At 38.5% G+C, this 27,341-nt stretch overlaps 1 protein-coding gene and 1 long non-coding RNA gene across 4 annotated transcripts in view; one reads left to right on the top strand and one right to left on the bottom strand.

The window, feature by feature from the left end:
- LOC117018885 (uncharacterized) overlaps positions 1-14,366 on the top strand; it is a 17,668-nt gene extending 3,302 nt beyond the window's left edge. Inside the window, exons 2-4 of one of the 2 annotated variants that reach the window (XR_004422352.1) lie at positions 2,397-2,530; positions 13,789-13,886; positions 14,213-14,366. This is a non-coding gene — a long non-coding RNA (uncharacterized LOC117018885). The remainder of the gene's footprint in view (positions 1-2,396; positions 2,531-13,788; positions 13,887-14,212) is intronic. The other variant, XR_004422351.1, reaches the window with a different exon arrangement.
- Positions 595-27,341, bottom strand: BTBD1 (BTB domain containing 1). Of its 2 annotated transcripts, XM_033100161.1 has the most exons (8): positions 26,850-27,335; positions 20,198-20,354; positions 15,817-15,922; positions 11,833-12,030; positions 9,358-9,550; positions 4,730-4,817; positions 1,806-1,952; positions 595-1,334 (listed from the first exon to the last, which is right to left on the bottom strand). In XM_033100161.1, exons 1-8 carry the CDS (start codon positions 27,242-27,244, stop codon positions 1,176-1,178), a joined length of 1,443 nt encoding a protein of 480 aa, XP_032956052.1. In that variant the 5' UTR covers positions 27,245-27,335; the 3' UTR covers positions 595-1,175. The 2 variants fall into 2 exon arrangements, with proteins under 2 accessions (XP_032956052.1, XP_032956053.1); XM_033100162.1 differs by lacking the exons at positions 595-1,334; positions 4,730-4,817 and having other exon boundaries at positions 1,850-1,952; positions 26,850-27,341.

Below are 27,341 nucleotides of genomic sequence, written 5' to 3'. Positions count from 1 at the left end.
AATCATCTTCCACAACGGTTTGATATACTTTAAACTTAATTACACATTAGTTTTTATCAGATAATCACTTTTAAAAGGATGTTACTGATATTAAAATTGTACTTCATAATAAAAAAGAATATAAATGTCATTTTGCCAGATATACTTCCTATCCCCCTCCTAATAATACCTGTGACATTTGTGAGGTCAGGAGTATTCAATGTATTTTACTTCTTGGATAGAACTGTGTAGGTGACCGAGAGTATGGTGTCACTTCAGCAGGAGTCATTCTGTTGGATACTTCAAGTTTCAAAATAGTTGTTAGACATGTTAGCATTTTATTTCATTTCTTGCTGTGTAAGATTATCGCCAGCATGTTGAACTTACATCTGTTTAGCCAGTCACCACCATCGTCACCATCCTCTCAATCTTGGAAACTCTTGGCAACATCCCCCACACAAGACGGGTGCAGTTCAGCAATAAAGAATCCAGTCTTAGACTATACCTTTAGATCCTTAGTTTATATGATACTATTATGAATTTGTACAAATGCCATTTGTCATTTAAAACTGTATTATGTAACACAGTACTATAGAAAATATCCTTTTCTGTAAATGCAATGAAAATTTTCTTGGGCATCTATTAGGCCTATTTCTAACAATATTCCAAATGCTAACAACCAGATATTTTAAAAGTCCAAATATAACATCTTAATTATTTTTCTTAATTTTTCTTAATTGTTTGAAATTAGTTATCTGAGTTAATAGGAATACTGACCCATCTCAACTCTAGGAACCTTCAAAACACTTAAGCCTCATCTCATCTAATCTTCAAAACAGTTAAAACAGAAACAAAACAAACCAGTGATAGAAAACAAAAATCTTTCAATTATAAAACTGTTGAAAGATCATGAGTCAGCTTATCTATGAAATTATACAAGATAAAGTTGAAATAGCTGTTTTTTATTTAAACAATTAAACCCCGTTCTCTTTCCCCAAAGGTTAACAAAACAGAAAATCTGCCTTTAAATCATGCAGAGATTTAAATCCACATTTACCTATCTCCTCTAAGAAACTAAAATGTTTCTTATCTTAAAATTATAAACATAACACTCAAACTCTTTTGTGGCCAGTTTTTTATGCCTTTGAGACTAGACCACATGGTACTATTTCGCCAACATGTATTATAATGCTAAATTATGTATAAAATATTATTTCTGGTATTTGTCCATCTTCTATTGAAGTGCCATTATTATTGCCAGGGGAACTAAAAAAGAAAAAAGCCGTCTTGCTCGCAGTGGGCGTTTCGTGTACTACTTTCTTCAATCCTTTTGTGCCATAGTGGGAATCTGGCCCCTAAATGAAAACAAAAGGTCCATTAGTAATTTTTATTTAATAAACACTCAATTTAAGGTGGTGTTTTAATTCAATGAATGATCTATTATGTTGCATTATAGCTCTTGTATAAAATTTTGTGCAAGTCATTGAATGAAAAATAATGTTTTTTGCTACAAAGCTAATTAATGATTAAAAATACTGGAGAGCTCAGCTACTAGAGAACATGAAATGGTTTTAAGAAAATTATTATTTTATCTTCTGCCAAACAGACACTTGATCTCCTACTCAAACAAAGGGCTATTTCTTACGAAGAACCCTTTCTTTCAAGCAGAGCTCTGCTGAGGCACTTCTTCCCAGCCTCTTTTGCCCCCCTCTTCCTGGAAGCCTGTCAGTGGCTCCCAGCTTCTCCTGAAAACCCACTCTCTGTAGCATGCCGGGGGAACCAGGGGCCCCCCACGTTCACCATCTGGACCGTTTGGATGATCTTACCTTGAGTGTGGCGCATGCTGTGTAGCACACATTGGGCAGGATCTCTATGGGTTCTTTGAACATGACCCTGAATGTGTTAGCAGTCCCATCACAACTAAATCCAGTATCGTTTTGTCCCAGAGTTTGCTTTTTTTCGTATTCAATGATCTGTAATTTTCAAAAGAGAAGTTACATTTAAGTTAAACTAGCTGAAACAATGTTTTACAGAAAACGATATAATATAGCCCTTGGGAATAGCAGAATAGACTACTACATCTCCATGTTGTAATTTTTCTCTACTATCTGTAACTACCAAAGATGGCTTTAGATATTTATCATTCATCGCACTAAGGATGGGGAAGATGTCAGATAACAGGCTTGGCTGCCGGAGGAGCTTCCAGAAAAGACATGGCTTAGGAACTGGCTTTTGAGATGTGTGGATTTTAGATGCCTGAGGGAAATGAGCCTTTATTCCTTGCTAGCCTATTTCTCATTGCTAGGAAATTCTCATAGCATTTCTTATGTCTAAATGTTATTTACTGAAATTAAAATGACCTTAAATGCAATATTCAAGTATGTGGATACTCGAAATGTGAAAATTTTGTCTTTTAGTTCACTCTGTGCCAGGCTCTGAGGGACACCCTCAAGGATCTCCGGTCATCAGAGAATACACATAAACGGTGGCAATTCAGTACACTACCTACAGGAGGAGAGCTATGAGACGAAGTGGCTGAACAGAGAAAACAGTGAGTTTGTCAGAAGGGATGAGAGTTTTAAAAGCTGAAGTCTGAGCTCACTGGGTTACAAGAGAAAGATCTCCTGTGCGAGGGAACGCCATGTGCAGAGGCAAGGGTCCCAAACCTGCCTTTTACACACATAAAAACAGTGCATAAAAACAGTGCAAGATAAAAACAGTGCAAGGAAACCAGGCAAAGCCAATGTATGCTGTCAGATCACGATAGTGGTCACCTCTGCGGGGAGAAAAGATCATGAGGGGCTCCTGGCTGCTGCAATGTGCTGTTCCTTGATCTGGCTGCCAGTTACGCAAGTGTGTTCAGTTAAAAAGTGAGCCACAGGTACCATTTATAAATATGTGCACTTTTCTGTATGTGTATCACAGTTCAATAAAGAAGTAAAAGGGTTTCTAAAATGACAGGCCGGAGCCCTGGAAGATAGTTGTCAGACGCAGGACTTGGTTGTGGCAGTGTCATCTACAGCAAACCACTTCACTTCCCTGAGCCTGTTTCAGCTTCCAATTTGGGGGAAAAAACTTGCTTTGCCTTCTTCCTAGGGCCACTGTTAGAATCAAATTATAAGACTCCAGCAACAAAGACAGCAACAGACTATATACTAAACACTTTACATGCATCATCTCAACAGGTCCTCGCAAAATATAAGGTCGGTACCACTACTGTCCTGGTAGACGAGGAAACCGAGGCTTAAGAGAGGTTGCAGAATTTGCCCAGTCACACCTCGTAGGTGGTAGAGCGATTCAAACCCTGGTGGGTCTAGCTGGTGGTGTATCTAGGCAGTGTGTGAGACTAGCCAATGGGGGAAGAAAACAGAAAGTCTTATTTTTATTCCTTTACTCAGAGAATTTGTATTTTATCATTTTAATATGTCTATAACCCTGATGCCCTCCCTCAGTTTGTCCACAAGGAGCCTGGTGACTTCTGGTGAGGAACCATGAAGGAAGAGTGGGGTTCCACAATCAAAGAGGCTGACAGTGGGGCCCTAGTTCCTTCGCAGGCCTGCACGTTATCCAGCCTGCTGAAATGGGTTCCTGGATCCTACTGGACAGGACCGTTAACCATATTTATAAAGCAATTAAAATTAAATGGGGGTGTGATCATGAAAATCTTTTACACCACTCAGAGATTCGCTGTGGTTTTTCTGCACTTGAAAAAACATGGAAAACAAATTTTTCTAACCTGCTTTAAAATAAACAATTTTGGTGGGTTTTGAATGTATTTGTTAAAAAATATTAAAAATGTAACTTTATAAGTGGTTTGTAAGAGCAGCAAACTGAAATGAGTGATGTGAGTTTACCAGCTACATTTTACTATAAACCTTAGCAGATGTGATTAGAAAGTGACCAAGATTTCATTCGCATAGGCAATCACACAATTCTTCCATTTGGAGCAAGGCTGTCTTTGTGAGGCAGTGAGGTATCTTTTTTGGCTGTCATGGAACCAGATCTTTGAATTGTTGTACACTTTGAAAACATGGAGCATTGTGATCACAAAGGTCACTAAAGTTTTTATTATTAAAAATAGTACATTATAATTTTAAAGAGGGCAGTTTTTTCTGATAAACACAAGTTTGAAACATTGTTTACTTCCTTTTCTCACTCCTATTTGTTTTGTTTTAGTTTATGTGGAACGTAAAAGTACAGTATTGCATATGTATAGTTTGTAAATAAAAGTACAATGTAGATGTGTTTCTAAATCAATCTTACTAACTGGGGTGCGCATTCAAAAGTGGAAGGGAAGGAGAGAGGTATTTTTCTTCCAGATTAGGTAACATGCCCGTATCTGAAAGAATTGAGGGGAGCAGACCTAAAGAATGAAGCAGGGCCTGGCCAGACAATCAGAAACCAGAGGGAGTTCATAGTAGTGACAAGGAATGAGACAGTTCAAAGGCCCATGACAGAAGCATGCGGGTATTGTAATAAGACAGTCACTGCACAGCAGGAAGAACTAACACGGGTTTCCTGGAGGAAGGAGAGCTCCTTGTATGTTAATGCTTCTGTGAAGGACCCCGGGCCCCGATTTTCTGAAACCAGATTTTTTCAGATCAATTGTAAAACACAAGTCTCTAGGCTACTAAGATGCTTTCTGATTCCTTTGCTCCTTATACTGAAATTTGGATTTTGTCGAAACAGTATCTTATTTTAAAATTGCAGGTTTATTTTAAGATGATATATAGTGGGGGAAAAAGTGTACCTGTATATTGACTTGATAATCCGTAGGACCATGAATAGATCCATATAAACCAAACCCGACTATAGAGATTCTTCGATTAACTGTGAACCTGAGAGAACAAGGTCAAATATAAAACAACATACATAATTCAGTAAGCATTCATATTCTGAAGACTTATAAATATGTTAAGTGTTCCCCAGAACATCTAATTTTGCTCATAAAAAGGAAAACTACGACAAACTAGATATCCTTGGAAATGTCATCTGCTTACACACACACACCAAAAAAAACCCCACCTAAAAATAAAAAACGCCTCTTTCTAGAGTATATTTTAACTTAATGGGAACTGAAGTTGCACCTGTTTTCTGTCCTATACATTTTTGAGTCAAAGGAATTGTACCTAAATACCCACTTTTGCTGAAAGATGATTTCTGCCATTTTTACACATCTGCTTCATGAACAGATGAGTCAGCCGTCAGGCCTGGAGCGCGGCGTCCCAAATTATGACAATTCATCAGCTCGATGAATATTTACTGAGAGCCTGTCAGATGAGCTACTCGGCCTGGCACTGGGGAAATAATGGTCAACAAAGCAGGCTCTACCCCCAGTGCACTTACAGCCTCACAGAGGCCACTGACAATAAACAGAAAAAGGAGTAAGTTATAAACTGTGATGAGCTGTGAAGCAGCAAGCCGCTGGACGGAACACCAGTGGTGGAAGGCGGGAGCAGGACCTCATTTACAAGGTGGAGTGGGAGATTTCACACAGAACAATGAACAGGTGCAGGCTGGTCATAATGGTCAAAACCACCTCCTGTGCCAGGCACCGAGCTTCAGTTCTTTACATGAATTACTTCCTTTAGCCATCACAACAGCGCTATAAACTAAGCAGCCCAGTGTTATTTTTATTCTCCTCAGTTTTTACAGTTGAAGAAACTGAGGTTCAGAGAAACTAACTTGCCTTTATCAGGAAGTGCTAACAGAGCCAAGACACAATTCCAGGTCTGCTTGGAGCAAAAGCCCATGTTCTGAACCACTATTTTAAAGTCCCCTTAAGACACTGTATTATTTATATAGTTTTCTCTGATTATAAAATAAATACATGGTCTCTGCTTTAAAAAACTGCAGTTAAACCAAGGAAAACTTTTAAGGCAGCTCAAAATCCACCATCTGGAGGTAACCCCTCTTCACCCTTTGGTTCATTTCCTTTTCACACTTTTACTTCTATTTTTTAACAAAAGGAAAATATACTTTTTTTTGCCATGAATGTATATGTATTATTTTTGAAATTGTGTCAGAATATATATATTTTTGTAACTTCTTTTTCATGTAAAATGGTAAAAGAGTACTATCGATTCACTGTATTTAAATAACCCCCACTTGTGAGATAATCTAGGTTATGTGCAGTTTTTATTATTAGATAACAAAACTGTGATGAACAATCTTAGAGCTAAGTCATTTTGCAGAGCCTTCATTATTTCCTTAGAATAAATTCCTGGAAGTAGAGTTGCTAGGGAAAATGAAAGGCATATACTTAGGGCTTCAGATAAACATTATCAAATTGCTTTCTGGGAAGATTAGAACACTTTACACCTCACAAGAAATAAAGATCACTTCTGTCTCTCAACAGCCACGTGTATTTTCATTTCTTTTAGCCATTGAGACACTGATGATTAACAAATTCTGTTTATATTTCTTTGATTAGTGAATTCATACATTTGCTCATATGCTTACTATCTATTGGTCTTTCTCTTTAATGAAATACCCACTCATGTTCTTTTCCCCATTTTCTCTGCTGACGAGTATCTTTTTCATGTGGAGCTGAAAGACCACGTTATATAGTTATTTGTGCCTTGTCAGTAATATCCGTTGCAAAAAGCTTCCTGTTTGTCACTGAATTTTATGGAGGTTTTGGACATAAAAATTTTGGATTATTTGTAGTCAAATTATGATTTATGCCAAATTTAGAGAGGCCTAACTCATCTTCAAAACAAACATTCATCGTTCCAGCACTTTCATGGTTTCATTTTTTTTTTAATGTTAAAATTTTAATTTTTACAAATATTGGTAGATGCCATCAGTAAGGATCTAACTATTTTCCCAGTGGTTACTCCTTCCTTCACATTCTAAATGCTCATTTACATGAGGATGGTTTCTGAACTCTGTCGTATCTCCCAGATGACCCTGACTTATAGCTTTACAATGCTTATCATGTTGCATCCATACCACTCTTTATAAAAAAGAAACGTTTACTCTTCCAGATTAACTTTAGAATAATTTTGCCAAGCGACTCCTCCCTACCAAAAACAAGTGACTTCTGAAAGAAACTGCATAACATGCATTGGTTAGTTTGGAAAGACATTGTCTGATTCCAGTCGAAATTCTCCAGTTCTTCATAAAGGTATTATACTGTCCATTTCTTACAGGATTTAATCCTGCTAGTTTATGTTAATTTGTTACTATTGTAAACGATAACTGAAAATTTAAACATTTTTAAAATTTTACTTTATTGTGGAAACATGCATAACAAAATGTATTGTACCACTTAACCATTTTAAGTGTATGGTTCAGTGGCAGGAAGCACATTCACATTGTTGTGAGCCATCGTGACCATCCCTCTAACTGAATTTTGATGACATATGTAGGAACATCACCGGTTTTTGCACATACGTGTTATTAATATAAGCGGTCCATAGTCTCTTATTGATTCTAACACATTTTCACTGATTCTGAGGTTGTTCGTTGTTTTCAAAAGCCAGAAGGAGGGCTTTTGTTTTCACAAAGGTTTAGGAGCACTGTTGGCAGGGGGTCAGGTCACCAGATTTACTGCAATGCTTAGGACAGTCTTCCAAAACAGAGAGTCCCGATCAACATTCTTTTTAAATTTTTTTAATTGAAATTAATTGGGGTGACAATAGTTAGTAAAATTACATAGGTTTCAAGTGCCAATCAACTTTCAAATGTGCTGTCAGAATTCATGTGGTGAGACACTTGTTTATAACTACAAGACTTGAACACTGCATCCATATCTTGAGGTTTCAATAGTCTATCATGTTAAAGAAGTATTCTTCTAGACCTAGTCGATGAATGATTACATCTGGAGTGAAGGGGAATTTTATCAAGTCTTTTGGCAACTTCTGAAATATCAAATTGTTTTTCTTCTTTGATGGACTACTGTGGTAAATTATATTAAGACATTTCCTGATATTGAGCCATTCTTTCAATCTCCAAATAAACTCTATTTGCTCATACAGTATTATTTTTTCAAGGTACTGTTAGATTCAATATGCTAATATTTTACACAAAATAATCTTCCATGTTAGTGAGACCGATCTAGAAAATTTTTCGTCTTGTCAGATTCCTGCACAAGGGTTATGCTTCTTTTCAGTAATTAACAGATTAAGTATTTTCTTCTTTTACTGTTCAAGGAAACGATTTGTTCCTTGAAGGTTTGATAAAACTCACCTGTAAAAACCACCTTGTGAAGGGACAGTTCTTTGATAACTTTTAATTCCTTCCATGGAATGGGTCTATTCAGCCTTTCTTCTTCAGTCAATTTTGATAATTTATATTTGCCTATAAAATGATCCATTCCATCAAGATGTTCAATTTATTAGCACAGTGTAAACCCAGAATTAAAATAAAAATCTCCTCAGTATATGATTATATTCCCATTATTTCTAAATGTATGTTTTCTTTATTACCTTTGCCAGAGGTTTATTTATTTTATTGGTCTTTTTAAGAAACCAGCTTATGGATTTATCAATTCCACTATTTTAATTCATTAATTTCTACACTTATCTATTTCCTTTCCCTTTTTTATGGTTTTTTGGTTTCCGTTTTCTAGCTATTTAGATTGAACGCGTAAATCATTTATTTCGACCCTTATTTAGTAAAAGTAGTTAATTACAACTGTCTCTTTGTGTGACACTTTGTCCACTTCATCCTTTGTAAGTTTTCATATATAGTATTCTCATTGTGAATGATTACTAAATAATCCACAAATGCATTTTAATTTACATTTTAATCCAATATTTAAGAGTCCTCTCCCCCTCAGAGATCACAAACTTGTTATTAGTTTCTAGTTTTATACAAAAGTGCTATTAAGTGAAAACCCAAAAGCTATGTTTTATGAAAACTAGTACTTATTTTGTTTTGACAGTAACCTAAAGAATTGCAATAGAACAAAGATAAATTCCTAACAGGATTGTATGGAATGCATCTTTTAAGATTTTAAAAATTTTTTCCCATTCAAAGCTTTTATAAATGCATACTGACATTATTTTTCCATGCAAAGAAAAAACTCACACTAAAGATTAAATGTATTACATTTTAGCTCTAAGACTGTAAAAACAGTGTTTGATCAACTACGGTCTAGACCTCAGCTCCCCCGCAGTGGTGATCCAAACAGAATCCCTGTAACAGAAGGCCTGACCCAATCCTTTCTTACTTTACTTGTTTCCTAAGAGATCCCCTCACTCATAATTCATGGAAGAGACCACTATGCCTGACTTTTTACCTGTCAGTTAGAAATGCATTACACAAAGTATAAGATAAAATGTTGGTTAATGATCTCCCACAGTATGAGGATAAAAGCCAAAAGCTAACTGCCGCCCCAGCCCACCCCCATGGCCACAATATGACAGATACCTGATTCGATCACTTGTTCCACTGTAACCCCAGCGGCTCTCTACTTGCTGGAATCTATTGATGCAGCATTCCTTCCCTCGGAGACAGCATCTTGGTCGATCAATGTATTCAACTCGGGGTTTAGGATTGACAGTAAAATGAAGAAAGAGATTTACCACTTCACGGTCTGACAAAATGCCAGATTGAGCAGGACCTACAGAAATAAAAATATAAATCTCAATAAAGGCAACTGGATTTCAATTCCTAATTTTGTAATACTCCACATAATAGTGTGAGTTCAAATCTGGAAGATGTAAAGTAACAATGAGGTAGAAAATCTTAGTATATATAATTTTAGCATATATTTAATTTAAAAATTTTTCTAAATCCATTTGAGGTTAACCTAACCTAATAAAATGTAAGTGTTAAAATCATTACTAAATTAAAGCTTAGAGGAAAGTCTGAGATCACAGAAAGACCTCTGGATTTTTCTGTCCACTCAGCCACTGACTACCATGGACTTTTTTGTTCACCAGAAAGAGGAGAGTCATTCCATGAGGTGGAGAAATGCTCACAATGGCAGCCAGAGCTATTGTTCCTTCTAGTTTTCCCACCTAATACCTATCTGACATTATAATCCGAACAATGGAATATAATTAGAGGCAGAAATAGATGGGATAGTGCTTTCATTGTGGGATTTAGAAATCAGCAGAGGGCAGGAGCTAAAATTGGAAGAGCCATGGAAGCAGTATATATGTTATAATTTTCCCATTCACTGTTTCAAAGAACAGAAAAATTCTCGGCAGCTTAAACTTATCCAGGAATAAATGTTGTTCCTCATAAAAGATGAGAGGAGATCCCTTCAAAGGCTGGTAAAAAAAACAATCTGAATAAGAAACTGCAAAACTAAATTAAAAATGAAAATGAACCGCAAAAAATAATTGATAAACTAGAAATTTGGTTTAGGAAGCCATAAATTCAGATTTTAATGTAAAACCCAATATATATATATATACATATATATATATATATATATATTTTTATTTTTTTTTTTGAAGTGTTACAAGATTTCATTTGAATCAAAATTGATGACACATGCTGCTGGGGAGCAAGATCTCAAGTGCATCCCAAAAGCCCTCATTTTTAAACATTAGTGTTCCTAAAGAACTAACAATAAGAAATAGGGTGATGCAATAATTTATAATAAAATTTCCTTAGTTGAAAAGTAGTCTTTAGGTCATGAAAAACATTCTCAGATATGTACCATATACCTAAATAAAGTAAGTAATCAGAGAATACACTCCAGTTAACAGAGGAGTGAATCAAAATAAAGAATTCAAGGTGTGTCACAAAAGAACTGGTGATGAGCACTACAAGAAATACAACCTAGAATTAAGTCTAACACAGTAATTGTGTGTGTGTGAAATCAGTTAACATGAAGTGGTTTAGAAAGGTTGAAAGGAAGAACACACTATGCTAACATTCTTGTCTTAGAGAGGTCAGTAAATATCACTTTATTATGAAATGGAGAAATAAGGAAATTGAGGGGGAAAAGTAAATACAAAATTTGTATTTCCAAATCTCTAGACAGAAAAAAAAAAAGCAAAGAAAACACTCGATAGCAAAATGGAAAAAAAAAGGAACTCTTCATTAAAACATTTTTAAAAATACAAAGGTAACATGGGAAAAAGAATATAATATGCCTAACAGCAAAGGAAGAAACATTATTTGATTACATAAAAATAGATAAGAAGTCTGCAGGATGGAATAACCTACATCAGAAAACAACTATGGACGGAATAGGTAAGACAGCTATTTACAGTTCACAGAGAACAGCTGAGACAGACACTGCTTCAGAAGGGAAACAGATTGAGACAAAGCCCTGTATCTGTCACCACTTCTTCCCCTTGGAATATTTGCTGATTTGCTTCACAGGTCATAAATGCCAAATAGAAACTGGCAGCCTAGAATCTGTGGCAGGCCTCACTTGGTTGAAAAGACAAACAGTGAAATGCAAAGCTAGTAAGGCAGCCAGACAATGATCCTGAAGAAAGGGACTAAGAGAGAAATAAGACCAACATTTTGTGCACAATTTCTGTATTTGCTGATTTCTAAGCTATGCACAAGCAAGAAGGGGGCTGGTAAGAGACTAGAGTTACACAGAAATTTCTATTGTCTGATAAAACATTATATATAACATTGGGTAAGGGACTTACCCTCTCTCAAGTTCAGTTCTCTAACCCAGAACACATACTCTTCATATATTTATAATATATAAAATGCTAAAATATATGTATAAATTTTAAAATATGTAACCTATAATACTATCCTGAAGGGCTATAAGGAGAATTACAAATGCACATACAGGTATCATGTAATTAGGAGAGTGACTGTGGGACTCAATAAATAACCATCTGCTCCTCTCTGGCACAGGCAGACTGACTGCCTGCCCATTAAAATCATTTTAAATAGATGTCGGTCAAATTATAACCCTACCTGCTGCAAATTCCTCAATAGTCATCAGTGGGAACCGGATCAAGGACAGTGCTTTTCCTAGAACTTTCTGTTTGTTTCCAAAAGTCATAGGCAATTGCTGTCTTTGACATTCCGCTTCTGCCCATCGCACAACAGCTCCAAAAAGTCGACTTTCTCTAATACTAAGTGTGTCTCTTTCTAGAACTGCGCAGAGTGTGTCTATAGGTAAATACAAAAATAAATGAAATTAGGAATACTTTGCTCTTTAACAAAACAATACTGACAAACTTGCTTATATATTTTTTCAAATCTCAATAAAAATAGGTTAGACACTTAAAACTATAGACTCTATATTTTTTTAAAAACTATTTTTAATCGTGATAAAATATATATAACATAAAATTACCATCTCAATCATTTTTACGTCTACAGTTCAATGGTATTAACTATATTCACATTGTTGTGCAACTATCAACACCATCATCTCCATAACTCTTTTCACTTTGCAAACCTGAAACCCTATATTTTATTTTTTTTAAATTCTATTCTGCAATGGTCTACACATTCATAGTAGGACCCAGTATTTGTTTAATATCAAGCACAGCAATCATTTCAGCAAAGATATCATAGTCCCTAGATCATAGCAGGAGCTCAACAATATGTTAAAAATGAATAGGTTAAACACAATTTTCGAAAAAGAAATTTGAGCTTTTTTTCCTTGTCTTGTAGCTGAGCAGATGATTATGAACTAAGGCTCCATGTAAATACATATAAATCAGTATACCTAAATACTTATAGGATTAGGAATATACATAATATTTAATCATGCAATGGAAAAACAGACGACTTTGGACCTATATGTCTCTACCTTATACGTTTATAACTTCAGCAGAGATAAACATAGAAACTTAAAACATGACCCCAAAAAAGCATATTATACTGTCCTTGGCATAATATAAATTCATTTTGTTCTATCAGTGAAACAGATTATCTTCTTTCTTTAGCAAAAAGCTGTAAGAGAGAAACAGTATCTCTGTAGTTGGAAAATGATAAGCATATTCCCTCCAGAACACATATTCAAACGCCAGATGAAAAAAAGCGTCCTCAGAATCTAAAACGGTGAGAAGAAAAGCTCCCGGAGCCAGGCCCTTCTCTCTCAGCTCTTAGACCCCCCTTGCTTTCCCAGTTTTCAGTAAGTACATCTGGAGAAAACTAGACTATGGGTGGAAACACTTAGGTTTTCTATTGGCAGATGTGTTATAAGAAATTACAGCTGAGAGCCTAATAAAGATCATAAAAATACATTAAGATTATATCTTATAAACATAATACTGGATTTTAATATAAACAACCTTGAGTCTAATCAAATCGACAACTATTTACGGGGTATTTACCCTGTGCAAGCACCTACTTCAAGATTCCCAGGCTCCAATGGCATGCCTAACGTAGGAACTATTTGCAAAACCACCTCCAGGAGGAAGCCACCCATGCTGGCAGGGTTATCTCAAAGGAGTGTAGACTGAAGTGCAAACGGAGCACTGGACAGCCCCTTAAAGGGAAGGAAATTAGGATTAAGCAATGCTTCATTAACAACATGGGCAGTGCTCGGGGCTCTTAAATATCCAGTAATTCAACAAAAATCCAATAGCACACAATACGCAGGTGCTAGGGAGGAACTCGATTTAGTCCGTGCCCTTCAGGATTATAGGTGAGTACAAATCCTTCTCAAGGTACCATGCAAGACAGTCAAACTAACAATGGGATGTTACTGTAACAGAAGAATATACTAAATGTCATGGAAGAGGGTGAGGTGTCAGTTCTTAAAAAAGGAGTCACTACAGAGGTATGACTTGAGGCAAGACATTGAGACTGAGTAAGAACTAGCCCAGGTGGGAAAGGAAGGCACCATTCTAAACACAGCCAGCCAGTCTAGTCGGTCACTGACCCCCTACTATGTTCTACTGTTTTTGGTGCTAGAAATACAGTGACAAACAGGACAAAGTCCCACCTTCAAGGAGTCTGCAATCCAGGAGGGGAAGGCAGACAATTAACACACGCAGACAGACAAATACCAGGTAAGAATTTCAGACAGCGATATGTGTTACGAGAAAAATAAATCACAGATTCTTCAGGGGAACGTAGCATCTACTTCAAGTAGGTCTGAGATGGCCTGCCGCAGGTGTCATTTCACCTGAAATCTGAATGATTACCACGATTCAGGGGAGAAGGATGCCAATGAGAAGGAAACGCAAATACTAAGGATTAAAACAGAAATAACCGTAGCCAGTGCGTATGGGACAAAGTGAATGAGGCGAGAATGCAGGAGACAAGGTCAGACGCTGACAGAGACAGGTAGTGACTGCCAGCTGTTTACAACACACCTGTTTTTTCTGCTTCCTAGGATATGAGTACTCTGCATCTCTCCGCCGCCCCTGAAGTGAGACGGGATCTTGTGACGGAACTTCTGAACTATGAAATAACAGGGTGCCATTTCAAGGCCAAAGCTTTGAAGATGTTTTCCCTGCCCTTGCTTTTCCCTATCTGCCCAGGTAATAACTAGACCCTACGGAGTGGCAGAGTCACAAGGTAGAACAGGCCAGGAACACTACCTTGGACTGTTACGCGACTGTGAAATACACTTCGATTGTGTTTGAGCCAGTATGCAGTTTTGGGTTTATTTGTGTAAATATGTTGAGCACGCATTTTGGGGCCTATTTATCACCACCGCCAAGCCCAGACCACTGATACAGGGCCTGATCATGTAGGCTCTTGTAAGGAGTTGGAATTTTTTTCTAACTGCAGTGGGAAGACCCTGGAAGCAAGGTAGTGGTAACAATGTGATTTATGGTTTAAATTTGCTGCTGTGTACAGAATGGACTATATGAGAGCAAGAGTGGGTGGAAGCAGGGCGACAACAGGAAACGACAGAGGTTATCCAGGTGAGAGAGAACAGTGGCTTAGATCGGCAGTGGCATGGATATGGTAAGAAATGGTCAGATTCAGGATACATTCTAAGAGTACAGTTGAAAGCACTTACTGATAACCTGCACATGGGATATGAAAGAAAGAATAATCAGGAATAACGTCTAGGTTTTTGGCTTGAGTAATCAGGGGCATGGTGGTGCCATCAGGAAAAAGAGAAAAAAAATGAAAATGAAGAGGAAAGATTGACAGGGCATAGGGGAGAATTGATGGTTCTCTTTTAGCTTTGTTCTTTGAAATACCTATAAAATCTCCAAATGAAGATGTCAAGTAACCAATTGGGTATATAAGTTTGGCGGCAGAAGACAGGGTTGAAGATGTATATTTTGGGTTCAACACGGTGAAGCCACGGTGTGGCTTCTTTTTAAAGCCACAAGACACTCTCCTATGAGCCAAAATTCAGACTCCTCACTCTGTCAGCAGATCTCCCTCCACACATGGGCTTTAACCTGCCTCGTATTTCCCTTCCTCTATATAGTCGTCGTGTGGTTCCACTGGCCTCTATTGCTGTTCCTTCTTCCTTATCCAAATATTCATTATCAGAACGTCCTCTGTCAACATTACTCCAATGTGAGGTAACCTCTGCATGCTTTGGATTTACACAATAATTATTTTCTAGGTATCTAGTTCAGAAAAGGCAAAAATCACATTTTGTTGTATGTCACCTCTTCTATTAATGTCTTAAATCTTAATTTTCACATATTTGTTCCTTGTTTCTCCAATCAGTTGATTTTCCTTAGGAAAAACCACATCTTGCCTTTTGTATTTCTTATAGGACCCTAGCATAATGCTGCACATATGGAAAGCAGTCAATGAATTTTATGTGATTTGATGTCTTTTAAAAGGCAATGAGGTAGTTGAGACTGTTAGGAATATTTCACCAAAATAAAGAGAGCAAAACTCTTAAAGAGGCAGACTTAGATCATTTGGAAAAACCGCTAATTTCAAAACAGCTCATCCACCAACAATGTAAGGTGTTACTACTGTACCTACAAGTAAAACTTTCACTCATTGTGAAATTACCTATATCAATGTCGGTAAAGCCTTCTGCACTTATTGCATCCATCGTGCTTTTGTCTATTGTGTCCAGACAAAGACTAGCAAGCTGAGGTTCATCAAAGAGTCGAGCCTAAACATATGAAAAGATAATTTTATTTCCATAGTTATTTTACCTTCAGGCTGTACACATTCCAAGTTAATACTGTCAAATTATAATTGCTAATTATGTAAACATACCTACTTAAAATACAATGATAACATCTATATATTCTTAAAACTTTTCATTCTACAATCAGAAATGAAAAGCTAAAAGCACAAATGCCCTACTGAGATAACAAATTCACCACTACTACCAACACTGGCATTTGTATTTTCATTTGCTTATACTGAGATTGCCTAGTTTCTTATGCATTACTTGTTTTGATCCTTAACAAAAACCCTGCATTAGATAAGACGGACATTATTATCCCATTTTCCAGATGAGGAACCAGAGGCTCAGAGACATGTACCAACTTGCCTCATATCTAGCTAGTTATGTTGCAAAGCCAGTACTCATTAAAGCCAAGTCTTAATGATCTTTTTACTAACCAATAATATCAATTGTCAAGCATACCAGTACTAACAGACTTTTTTTCCATTTCCTGCTTTGATTTGGGATAGAGAATGAAGTACATGAATTTTAGATTATGAAAGCTCTGGGAACCTAAGCAAAAACTAGGCCTAACAACAAGAGCAAATAGATAAATTCACATGATTACATGATGGACTATTATACAACGAGAATGAAAATCTTAACTATACACAATATGGATCGATCCTACAACTTAATGATAAGCAAAAGAAGTCATAGTATATATTTATACCAAAACAATATACACTGTTATGATTCCAGCAAAGCTAATCTAGGCTTTAAGAAGTCAGAAGTCGAGTTATATGTGCTTATAAGGGTGTGTACTATAATTCAAAACAAGTTAAAAAGCTGGGGGGCAGGAAAGGTGGAATCCAAACTCAAATGGATAAAACTAACAGTGAAAAGTAGATGTGAAGGTAGATATGCCAATCTTTGATTCTGTTTACATTTAACAGCACAAACAGGAAATGCTCAGAAGGTATTCTTGCTGCGTCGTGCAGAAAGCTGCTGAAAATGCTGCCAACTAGTTAACTGCACCATAAATGACACCATGATTTGGTACGACGGCTGATGACTCCTCACTTCGTTTTAAAGTAAAATTCATTTCAAAGGCTTCAATAACTCAGATGCTACTGAACAAATGATAAACATCCCTAAACAGTTATCCTGTGTTTTATAGGGGAAACAAGAATACACTAAACACACTGGCTTCAATTTAAAAAAAAAAAAAAAAAAAAATATATATATATATATATATATATATATAAAATGTATGATACATAATTATATACATATAAATATTTTTAAAGTCAGGACATTCCTTAAAATTATAGAATACTCAAATGTTTGAAAATACTCTTCATAGATTATACACTAAGCTTATTTATATTAATTTGCTTAGTCCAATTTTTCATTTTACCCCTAATTAAAATCTGCATAATAATGTATATATGTATATAAGTGGAATAATAATGTCTGCCTTATATAATCTAGAGGGTTTGTTCAGGATCAAAATAAGTAATGCATAAGAAACTAGGCTACATATATTTTATTTATATACGTAGAGTGTGTGTATACTGAACCATTTGAGAATTAAGGGACTGAACCATTCGAGAATAAACTTCATACATCATGGCCCTTACCCTTAGATATTTTAGTGCGTATTTCCTAAGAATAAGGATATTCTCTTATTAGTAGCTAACTTTATAAATAACAATATTTTTATCTAATCTACTATCTGTATGTCAGTTGTTAATTGACCCAAAAACATTTTTTATAACACTTTTCTTTCTAGCATAGGATCTCATCTAGGATCATAGTTCATGTATTTTTAAAATATGAAAAATAGTACATTTTTAAAAAGTGAAATTCTAATGTCAATTTTTTTAACTTGCCAACTCAACTATATTTTCAGTTAGTGTTCATGCAAAAATTGATCTTTCCCTGTAGGAAAAACGATTTTTTATAAAAATTATTTCATTCAGAGTAGCAATATCAAGTTTCCTATGGAATCCATTGCTGCTGAGTCTGGCATTATCTCAGGTAAGACAGCGCTATGATTGTTTCACTTTATAGTCTCCCCTGTGGAAATGACGCTGGCACAGTACACTGGCCCTTTGTGTGAGAGGGAAGCTGGCATGGGTCTCTCCAGTAAATGAGAGGCTTCACTCAAATGACTCACTTGGCCGGAACAAGAAGTCACATGACAATTTGTAGGTTAATTCATATGACCCACCAATGAAAACTCCAGAGTAATATTGGGATCTCAGACCAACCAGGCACCGAAAAGGTCTTTTTGCTCACAGTGACATCTGTTGACCCTTGCTACTCAAAGTGTGATCCAGACACACTGGCACCATCTGGAAGCCTATTAGAAATGCAGAGCCTCAGGCCCCATCTCGGACCTACTGAACTAGAAAGTATATTTTAATCGTCAAAGTTTAATTTATCGGTTTCTGAATTTTATGACTGAACTTTTAAAATAAAGTAGCAAAGTGATCCTCTCTACACACAAAAAATAACCCTGAGATAATAAAGAATCTTATGAATATCAACTTTGTTAGATTTTCATCACAAATTCAAAAGAGGACAAAAATGCAGGGAGATATCACTTATTAGTTATATGACCTTGGTCAAGTTATGCCATCTCTCTCTGCCTCCATTTCCTTATCTGTAACATGGGGCAGTAAGGAAACTTACCTAGGACACTTACACCTCCTCAAGTTCTTAGGAAGATTAAAGTAATACATGTGAAATACTCAAATGGTGCCCAACACACAATAAACACTCAATACCTGTTGCGATCATCGTGATCACTGTCACCACACCTTAAGGACTCTTGGTTTAAAGTGGAGACTTTAGCTTTACCACTTGCTGTCTAATGTTATAGAAGATATTTACCTCTCTAAGCTTCCATTTCTTCATTTAAAATGGGGATAATAATAGGCAACATGACAGAGCTATAATTAGGTGTAAAGGTCTAATATACACAAAGGGACTCGCCTGGTGTCTGGCATACTATATACACAGACAGGGAGTTCTGTGATGTCTGAAAATAGGTGATATCAGCATGTTCTTTGTTTTATTGACTACAAATACTTCTTGACCGAAGATTCTTTTAAAGAACAAAAAGAATGCCATCAGACATTTTCTATATGATAGGATGGACAGAACCAGAAAGCACAAGCTCTGGGATCCAGCCCCCCCCCAGCCTATAGTGAGATTTTTAGTAGGTGATTGTTTAGTTTCTCCATTTGGAAAATGAGTGAGTTGAGCTAGGGACCACTGTGATTATTTCCAATATTTAGAAGGATTACATATTATCAGCTTAGTTTTGTTTTGTTTTATTTTGTTTTCTCCTCATTTTAACTTGTTTACCTCTGTAAAGACCCGATCTCCAAATAGGGTCACATTCTGAGGTCCTGGGGACTAGGATTTCAACCCATGAATTTGGGGTGGGGACACAATTCAACCCATGGTTATAGCATCTGTTAGAGTAGGCAAGCTCTGGGAACCTAAGCAAAAACTAGGCCTAACAACAGGCTAGCTTCGAATTTTTAAAACAAGTCGTACAAGTGTATTATAACATTGCCTAAAAAGAAAAACAGCAATTTATTTCTATCTAAAATATGAAGTTCAGATTACAGGCATTTCACAAATGCTAAAGAGCGTATATTAAGGACCAGATAATGTGCTCACTTTGTAAAAATTCATCAGACTGTACACTTACAATATGTGCACTTTTCTGTAGGTATCCTGTACTTAGTGGAAACTTTTTTAAATGTCAGAGAAAGAATATTTCATATAAACCTTCAATTCTAACTCCTTCAGGAGTTGGTTAACAAGCTTACGGATACAAGTTCAAAGACAGTGAACCGGAGAACTTTTCAGGACTTCAAATACTCAACCCCAATTTCAGATCCAACAAGAAATTCAGAATAAAGGTTTCCAGAAAACCATGTTATCACGCTCGCAATCAATCACAGCAAGAACAATGCTGGATCCTGATCCCAACTCCCATCTGAAATAGCTACATAACTTTTGAGTCCTAACACCCTACTTGTATCAGGCTTCAGTTTCTTTACCTGTGTCATACTGTATTAACTCCATTTTTCTTTTCTTTTCTGAAATCATACAAATCTGATATATTTCTCTGAATGGTACTATAAGAAAAATCACATAAACTGGAAAGTAACGATCTAGAATTAGTTCTCCAGAAAACAGTAAATACTCATATACAGTTATACTCGCTTTTTAAATATATACCTGACTCACCTGAGTAAGCAGCATAAAAGCATTGTCGGCCCTAAGATGTTTGGTGAGAAATTCCACACAGTGTGCTTCCAAAGCTGGGACTGCATATTTCTTAGCAGTATAAAGAGTGGTCATAACTGTTTCTGGGCCAATTTGAACTTCATCTGAATACAGAAATCTGGAAAGCAATTGGAAATTGTAGAGCTGGTCAGTAATGTTTTAGACAAGTAATCCATCAGAGTTAAACCTCTAAAGAATGTTTTAAAAGACAATGAGTAAACTGAAAACCTGAAATGTGGATCAGACTTTCCAGGGCTACAGGGCATTTGCACACACACCATCTCATTTTATTCTTACCCAATCCTAAGAGGCAAATAAAAAATTTCGAGAGAAAGAGATGAAGTTAAGTCAAGATCACGAAACAGACCCATTATCGCTAAGCCAAATTTTCTGAGGTCTTTTAGCACCCCATAGCAGCTCAAGACAACCATGGTTCACTTATCTCTCTTTCTTCAAAGGATGTTCACTTAAGCAAATCGACAGAGAGCTGAAGTTCACATCCCGAAATGTGAAAACATTCATTTGTTTCCTGATAATGCTGTTTTCCTATTTTGGGCACCTTTTATCCTTTCATTGTTATCCCAGAATTAGCATTACCACGAAAGACTAGAGTCCTGGGGCTTTGGAGGAACAAAACAATTGAATAACATCTTAAATAACCCCATGTCGCTATGTGCTCTGGGGTATTTAGGTCCAATTTTCTCTCAAAATACCATCTAGCAGACGGATACTGTCTTCCTTCCTCCCAGCTCACTGCCTCTGACACTAAGTCACTAGATCAGTCAGCTTCGCAGCACTGCAGACAAATCGCTCGATGCTGACTGAAGGCCTGGGCGGGTCGGTCTTATAGAAGGAGATGGGGTCCCTCTCAGCCACTCAGAACGGCGGAGGGCACTGCACAACTCACTATGGCATTCAGCACACTCAGGGCTGAGAACACTCATTACACTTACAGTCCCAGGATCCAAGTCAGAAAATCAGCGTGTAAGAAAACACACTAACTTCCTTCAGAACAGTCTATTACAGTGGAGTGAGCAAAGTCAGTTCTACTTTATGTCACTACCCCCTACCTTTCAATTTCCTCTTCTTTGATTCCTGTGGCCACAGTCACCACCCAAGATAAAAGCCTCGCCCATCACATCCCCTAGCTTCTCACTCTAATCCAACGCTGGCATTTCTCTGTTATCACGATCTGTACAACTATCTCAAGTGGGGGCTGCTCATCCTCATGCACCCCTATATCTCAAGCTCAAAAGTGAATGCTGCTGTTTCTTAGGATTACACTGTTTTAAACTCTTTTTCCCCAAACTTCTTAGAGACTCAAGTCAGCGATCGGTATCACCCTCATAACACTCGCTGAACGTGACGTGCCACCCTCTGTGATGAGCAGAGAGGAAGGAAAAGCAAGTTACGCACAGTGCCTCCCTGTCCGGGATGGGGGGATGAGTAAAAAGGAGAGAAAATTAACGTGTTGGGTGTCTACTACCTGACAGACGCCAATTCACGTAATCCTCGCCAAAGGAAGGCAGGTGCTGTTACCTGCCTTTTAAAGATGGGGGAACAGAGGCTGAGGAAACACATAACACACCCCTTCTGGGCCTCTGACTGCTGCCAGGCCTATCGGGCCAATCAGGAGAGGCTGTGGAGTGGCCTCAGGAGGAGAGGGCTTGGGGCTGAGCCTGTTCATCGCTTGCTATGTGGCTTTACACAAGTTATTAGCATTCTGTTCCTCTCTGGAAAGAGATGAGAACAGGGGGTACTTCGTAATGTTCTGGTGAAGACTGATATAAGTTAACATACAGAAAGTGTTCTGAACAGCACCTGACAAAGAGCCTCAGTGTTTGCTGTTGTTTTTTTTAATACTGCCTCATTTTTCTGTGGTTTTCCGTCTAGCCCTTCTGTTTTCTCCCCAGCAATCACATGTTTACATTTCTAAGAATTCTTGCTTTCTTGATGGTTCCTTTTTGTTCACCACAGCCTCAAGTCTCAGTTTTATGGGGCCTAAACTTTGAGGACGGCTGGCAGCTCCTGCTTTTGTGCTGTCGGAAGCCATGAGCACTTATCCAAGGAGTCAAGCCACCCAGCTGGACAGATCAGCTGGAGAACCCACGTAAAGAGAAAAAAGGCTCAGCCAGTCTGTGAAACGTCCAGAAGACTCCAGCCCCAGCTGCTACCAGACTGCAACTGCACAGACGACCCGAAGGAGATGTCCTAAGAACCATCCCGCTGACCTCAGTCAACCCACACAACTGTGCAAGATGATAAAACCACGCTTGAGCTGCTAAGTGTTGAGTGGTTTCTTCTACAGCAACAGATACGAAACTTGTGTGAGAGACCAGATGAGGCAGCACTTTTCTGCCTGCAGGAGGAGCGGAGTGATTTTTATATAAGAGGTGTAATGAAGTGTGGAGCTCTTGTACACAAAAAGACTGAGAAGTACAAAAGCAAGGAGGCCTTAGGAGGCAGGCATTAAAATAAGAAAAAGGCCATCAGTCGTTAGAGCGGGGGCACTGAGTCGCTGGAAGAGGAAGAAACAGATCAAATCATAAGGTCTGGTGTGCCTGTTGAAGTGTTTAAACTGCATCCTGTAGGCAAAAAGAAGTCATTAAAAGATTCAGGGAAGTCATATGCTAAATCTGGATATTAGAAAGATAACTTTGTTAACCGCGTGAAGAATGAAGAGAGCTAAGTCTAAAGGCAGTGGTCTGGTTGAAGCAATGCTGCAAAAAATTAAGAGAAGAGGATAGAACCTTCATGATTGGCTCCAAAAGGACGAGGAACAGGTAGAACAGACTGGAACCAAACTACAGCATGGAGCAGAGCCCACCTGAGTCAATCCCCAACCAACCCACTGAGCAAGAATATATGGATGCTTTTAAGCCCCTGAGTTTTGGGGTGCTTTACCATGGCAAAAGCTGACTAATACTGGGCATAAGAAAAAATGGGCCTGTCTCAAAGACTGTTCTGAAATTTAAGTGAGTTCACATATGGTGCTTCCAACAGTAAGTGGCCCACGGTAAGCACTCATTAAATGCCAGATATCTTTGTTACTGATATGTTCATCTTCATGGGTACTAGACATCTGTGATGTCCAGGTGGAAACTGGGTTCTGGAGCTAAACAGAAGTCTGGCAATACAGCTGGGGGAGTAGGTGACGCCATGGGTTAATGGGAGACAGGAAGACAGCTGGAGACAGGACCCTGAGGACCAGTTACCCCATGTCTCCTTCCTTGAGAGGATTATACCAGCCATCTCCAGCTCCTCACCACCTCCTGTTCTCTCCCCAATCCACTCTAATCCATTTGCTGAAATCACTTTTACCAGTTATCAATAACTTCCATTTTGTCAAAACCAAGAATCAATTCAATGTCATCATTTTACCCGACTCTCAGTGTTCAACATAGTTGACAACTCCCTTTATTGGAACCTTTTCTTTAACACGACTGAGGATACCACACTCCTTGCTTTACCTTCTAGTTCCACTGACAGCTGTTTCAGTCTCATTTTAGATTCCCTTTCCTCTGCCACCTGTCTACAGATTGGGGGATCTCAGGGTTCATACTGTACCCTCTCTTCTCTTCACAATCTACATTCCCTCCGGAGGTAATGTCATTTGTTTTCGTGGTTTCAATATCCCTCACTCTTAACTGTTCAGGGAAGAAGCTCCTTCCTAAACTCCAGGTTCCTATTTCTGTCTACTCTTTTTTCCCTCCCTGGATGGAGAAATCAAATCTTCTTAGTTCTACCTTCAAAATAAATGCAGAATTTGACCACTTCTCATCACATCCGTCACTAATACCCTGGTATAACCCACCACCATCTCTTGCCTGGACTACTGAAAAAGTCTCTCTTAATTCAACTCCCCGCTGCCCATTTTACTCCCTCTACAGTCTAATTTAATCTCCAAACAACTGCCAGAATGAGTTTCTAAAAATGTAAATCAGATCACATCACTCCCTGTTCAAAACTCTCCAAAGACTTCCCAGCACACACCAGATTCAACTCACAAGCTTCCCGCGGGCTCTGTGGCCCCTGCATGGTCCTGTCCAGCCTATCTTTTTGACCTCATCTTCTAGCACTTTCCCCTTTATTCACTCTGCTCAAATCAAACTGGTTTACTCTTGCAGTTCCTCCAACAGGAGAAATTTAGAGCCTTAAACATGCTTTTCCTCGCTTGGAAAGCTCCTTCTTTCATGGTTTGGTCCTCTTTCTTCAAAACACTTATCAGTACTTGACATTATATTTATCTGTTTCTCCTTACTAGATTATAAGGTCCATCAGGTCAGGGACTTTTCTTGTTCATCATTGTATCCAACATCTTAAAACAGTGACTGGCACAGGGGAAGCACATGGTATTTCTCAAATGAACAACTGAAAAACATCACTGAAAGGTCAGGCAGATCAAAATGAGCAGTATTCTTAAAGTGCTTCAAACTCAAGTTCAAAAGCCTTTAATACGAACTAATTCAAGCTGTAAACATAATAAAAATAGGCCCAAGCTAACCTGCTTTTCCACCTCAGAAAGAACTAACTATGAGATATCTTTTTGTCACACAATAGTAGGTAAATACAGTATCTATGTTTCACTGTCAGCCAACACCTGAGTTTAAAAATCAGTGCTCATATCACTTTCAGAGCAGGACAATGACCAGAGCCTGGAGAAGGACAAATACCACAACTACACTGAAAACAGGATATTTCAAGGATTCTAAAATTAATTCACTTATTTTCTATTGATGGGGAAAGACTAACAGCTTCAGTAAAAATATGAAATAAACATTTTCCCCTCTATTTTCTTATCCTAGCAATCTCACTATTTTTTAAGGATAAAGCTACCCAACAATATTTTTAAATCAGTATTTAGGGAGAGTATTAAAAATGCTCTCAAGGTCTTACCTCCAAACATATTCTGCGAGGAGGGTATCTGCAAATTTAACAAGCATTACAGGAGATTACAATGCAGGTAGACCAACCGATCTTTCTACAATACTTCTAGTCTAGAAAATCTAAACAAGCTATAACCAATCTTCCTCGTCAACTTCAAACTAAAAACCAAAATGACCTAGATCCTAGCTTTTGAGTTATTTTTCCTCTTTATAAAAGTAACTGAACTAAGTTACAGAAAATATAAGAAACAAAGAGAAAAGAAGGTAAATGCCGTCCTACCACCAACACAATTTTGGTTAGCATTTTGGTATGTTTCCTTCTATCCTTAATCTCTAGGTATGTTTGTTCGGTTTCTTCTCACAGTTTTAAATAATAGTGTGCACAGTTTCAAATGCTAATTATTATACATACCTTGCATGTTAATGTTATTACTTAGTATTGTATCATATTTAGTAGCTGCACTACATTCCATCAAAGGGATCCATCACTGATTATCCAAACATTCCGTCCAGCTGACTACTTCCTCACTACTATAAATAATCCTGTGGTAAATATTTTTGTACAGAACATTGTTTTCAGTACTTGAACAGGTCCTACCTGTGGGGAAAAAAATCTAATGGTCAAACCATTTGACCATTATTTATGTCAGAGGAGGCTCCTCCAATGTTACATTTTTCAAATTTGGGGATTTAATAGAAAGGAAAAAGTACTTCACTTTTAATTTGCATGTCTTTAATTTTTGATGAGTTTCAACAGTCTTTGTTAACACTCATTAGTTGTGTTTTTTCTTTCCCAAAGTTATCTATCCTGTCCTTTATCCAGTTATTAATGGGATGTTGGTTTTTCTTTACCACTTGCGTCAACTTTGTATTTAATTGCTTATTGATCTTCCTAATTGAGCTGAGCTTTCTGGACTATAGATCTGTTCCCCTGACCTACCTGTTTGTGCCTCAGTACCACCCAGACTGCTACTATTAATAACACATTCTCTTTAGGCAGCCGAAATGAGCTTGGTACAATGAAACTCACATGGTTTTGGGGGTGAGCTGGCACTGTTACCTCCTCGGGCCACTTACTTGCCTTTCCTTAACCTCAATCCCTTTCGTGATATTGTGTAAAACAATACCTATATTGCCCTAACTGGACTTTTGTCGAGTGAAAGCTAATAATGCCATACTACTCTCTTGCACTAAGTAAAATTAAGCAGAAGTCAATCTACTAACCTCAGACAAGCAAAAAGCAAACTCTAGCACTGATGGCCGGAATCCTTTTTAAGCAAATGTGACCTTGTCTGCAGAAAGGCAAGGCAGATAAAGCCACACTTATTTATTTTGGTATTCACTTTCCTGGGTCCTGACAACTAATACACATGCTAATGAAAAAGGAGCCACCGTTTTTTAAAAAGAAAAAAAGGCCACGTAGTCCTGGTCCTTCAAGACTTCCAACTCTTAGTTCCCTACTCCCAACCAAAACACAAACTTTGCAAACAGGCCGTCAGGAGAACCTGATCCACCAGTTCTCCAGTTCTGAACCTCAGGCGACAATCCGCTATTGGAACGTGAGAGCGCCTTTCAACGGCAAAGCCCCGCTAACTGGACGCGGCCGTAACTTGGGCCCTAAGTAACCCCTGACGGGGTTTGACGTCGACCTTCCGGAGCATCCCCGAGGCCCGTGAAGGTGAGGAGAGCCCTGCCCAAGGTCAGCGGGGGCGCGGCGCACCGCTCACCTCAGCAGCGCCAGGAAGGCGGCGGGCTCCACGTCGGGCAGCTCGATCTCCGCCGAAGTGGTGGCCATCCCGCCGTTGAACATGGCGTCGAAGACGGCGCTGCCGGCCGCCAGCACGAAGCGGTGCGCGGGGATGCGCTGCGGGCCCCCGGCGGCGGCGGCGCCGCGGCCCTTGCCCAGCACGAAGCGTACATCGCTCAGCAGCTCCGAGTTGAAGAGGAAGGCGAAGCGCTCCTTTAGCGACGCCTTGGTCGCCTGCCAGTTGTACAGCGGCTCCCGCTGCAGGGGCAGCAGGGGCCCCACAGGGGACGGCGACGGCGGCGGCCCCGCGGCGCCCGCCTCCGCCTCCGTCCCTGGAACCTGCTCCCCCGGAGCGGCCGGCCCGAGCGAGGCCATCCTCCCGCGGAGCGGCTCCTCGGGCTACGGAGAGCGCCCCCGCCGTCCGGCCGCCATCGCGCCGCCCACGAGCCTTCCGGGAAAGGCGCTTCCGGAG

This window comes from Rhinolophus ferrumequinum, chromosome 28, assembly GCF_004115265.2.
Source record: "Rhinolophus ferrumequinum isolate MPI-CBG mRhiFer1 chromosome 28, mRhiFer1_v1.p, whole genome shotgun sequence".
Lineage (NCBI taxonomy): Eukaryota > Metazoa > Chordata > Mammalia > Chiroptera > Rhinolophidae > Rhinolophus > Rhinolophus ferrumequinum.
Note: the sequence above shows the minus strand (reverse complement) of the source record. Positions and strands in the feature narration are given on the sequence as shown.

What these genes read in the sequence shown, in the direction of transcription:
- BTBD1 (XM_033100161.1), bottom strand. Translation starts at nt 27,244, where the DNA reads ATGGCCTCGCTCGGGCCGGCCGCTCCGGGGGAGCAGGTTCCAGGGACG. An exon ending in GGAACAAGTGATCGAATCAG is followed by an intron (nt 4,818 to 9,357) that starts GTATCTGTCATA and finishes TTGTTCTCTCAG; the next exon opens with GTTCACAGTTAATCGAAGAA. An exon ending in CAGCATGCGCCACACTCAAG is followed by an intron (nt 1,335 to 1,805) that starts GTAAGATCATCC and finishes GTTTTCATTTAG; the next exon opens with GGGCCAGATTCCCACTATGG.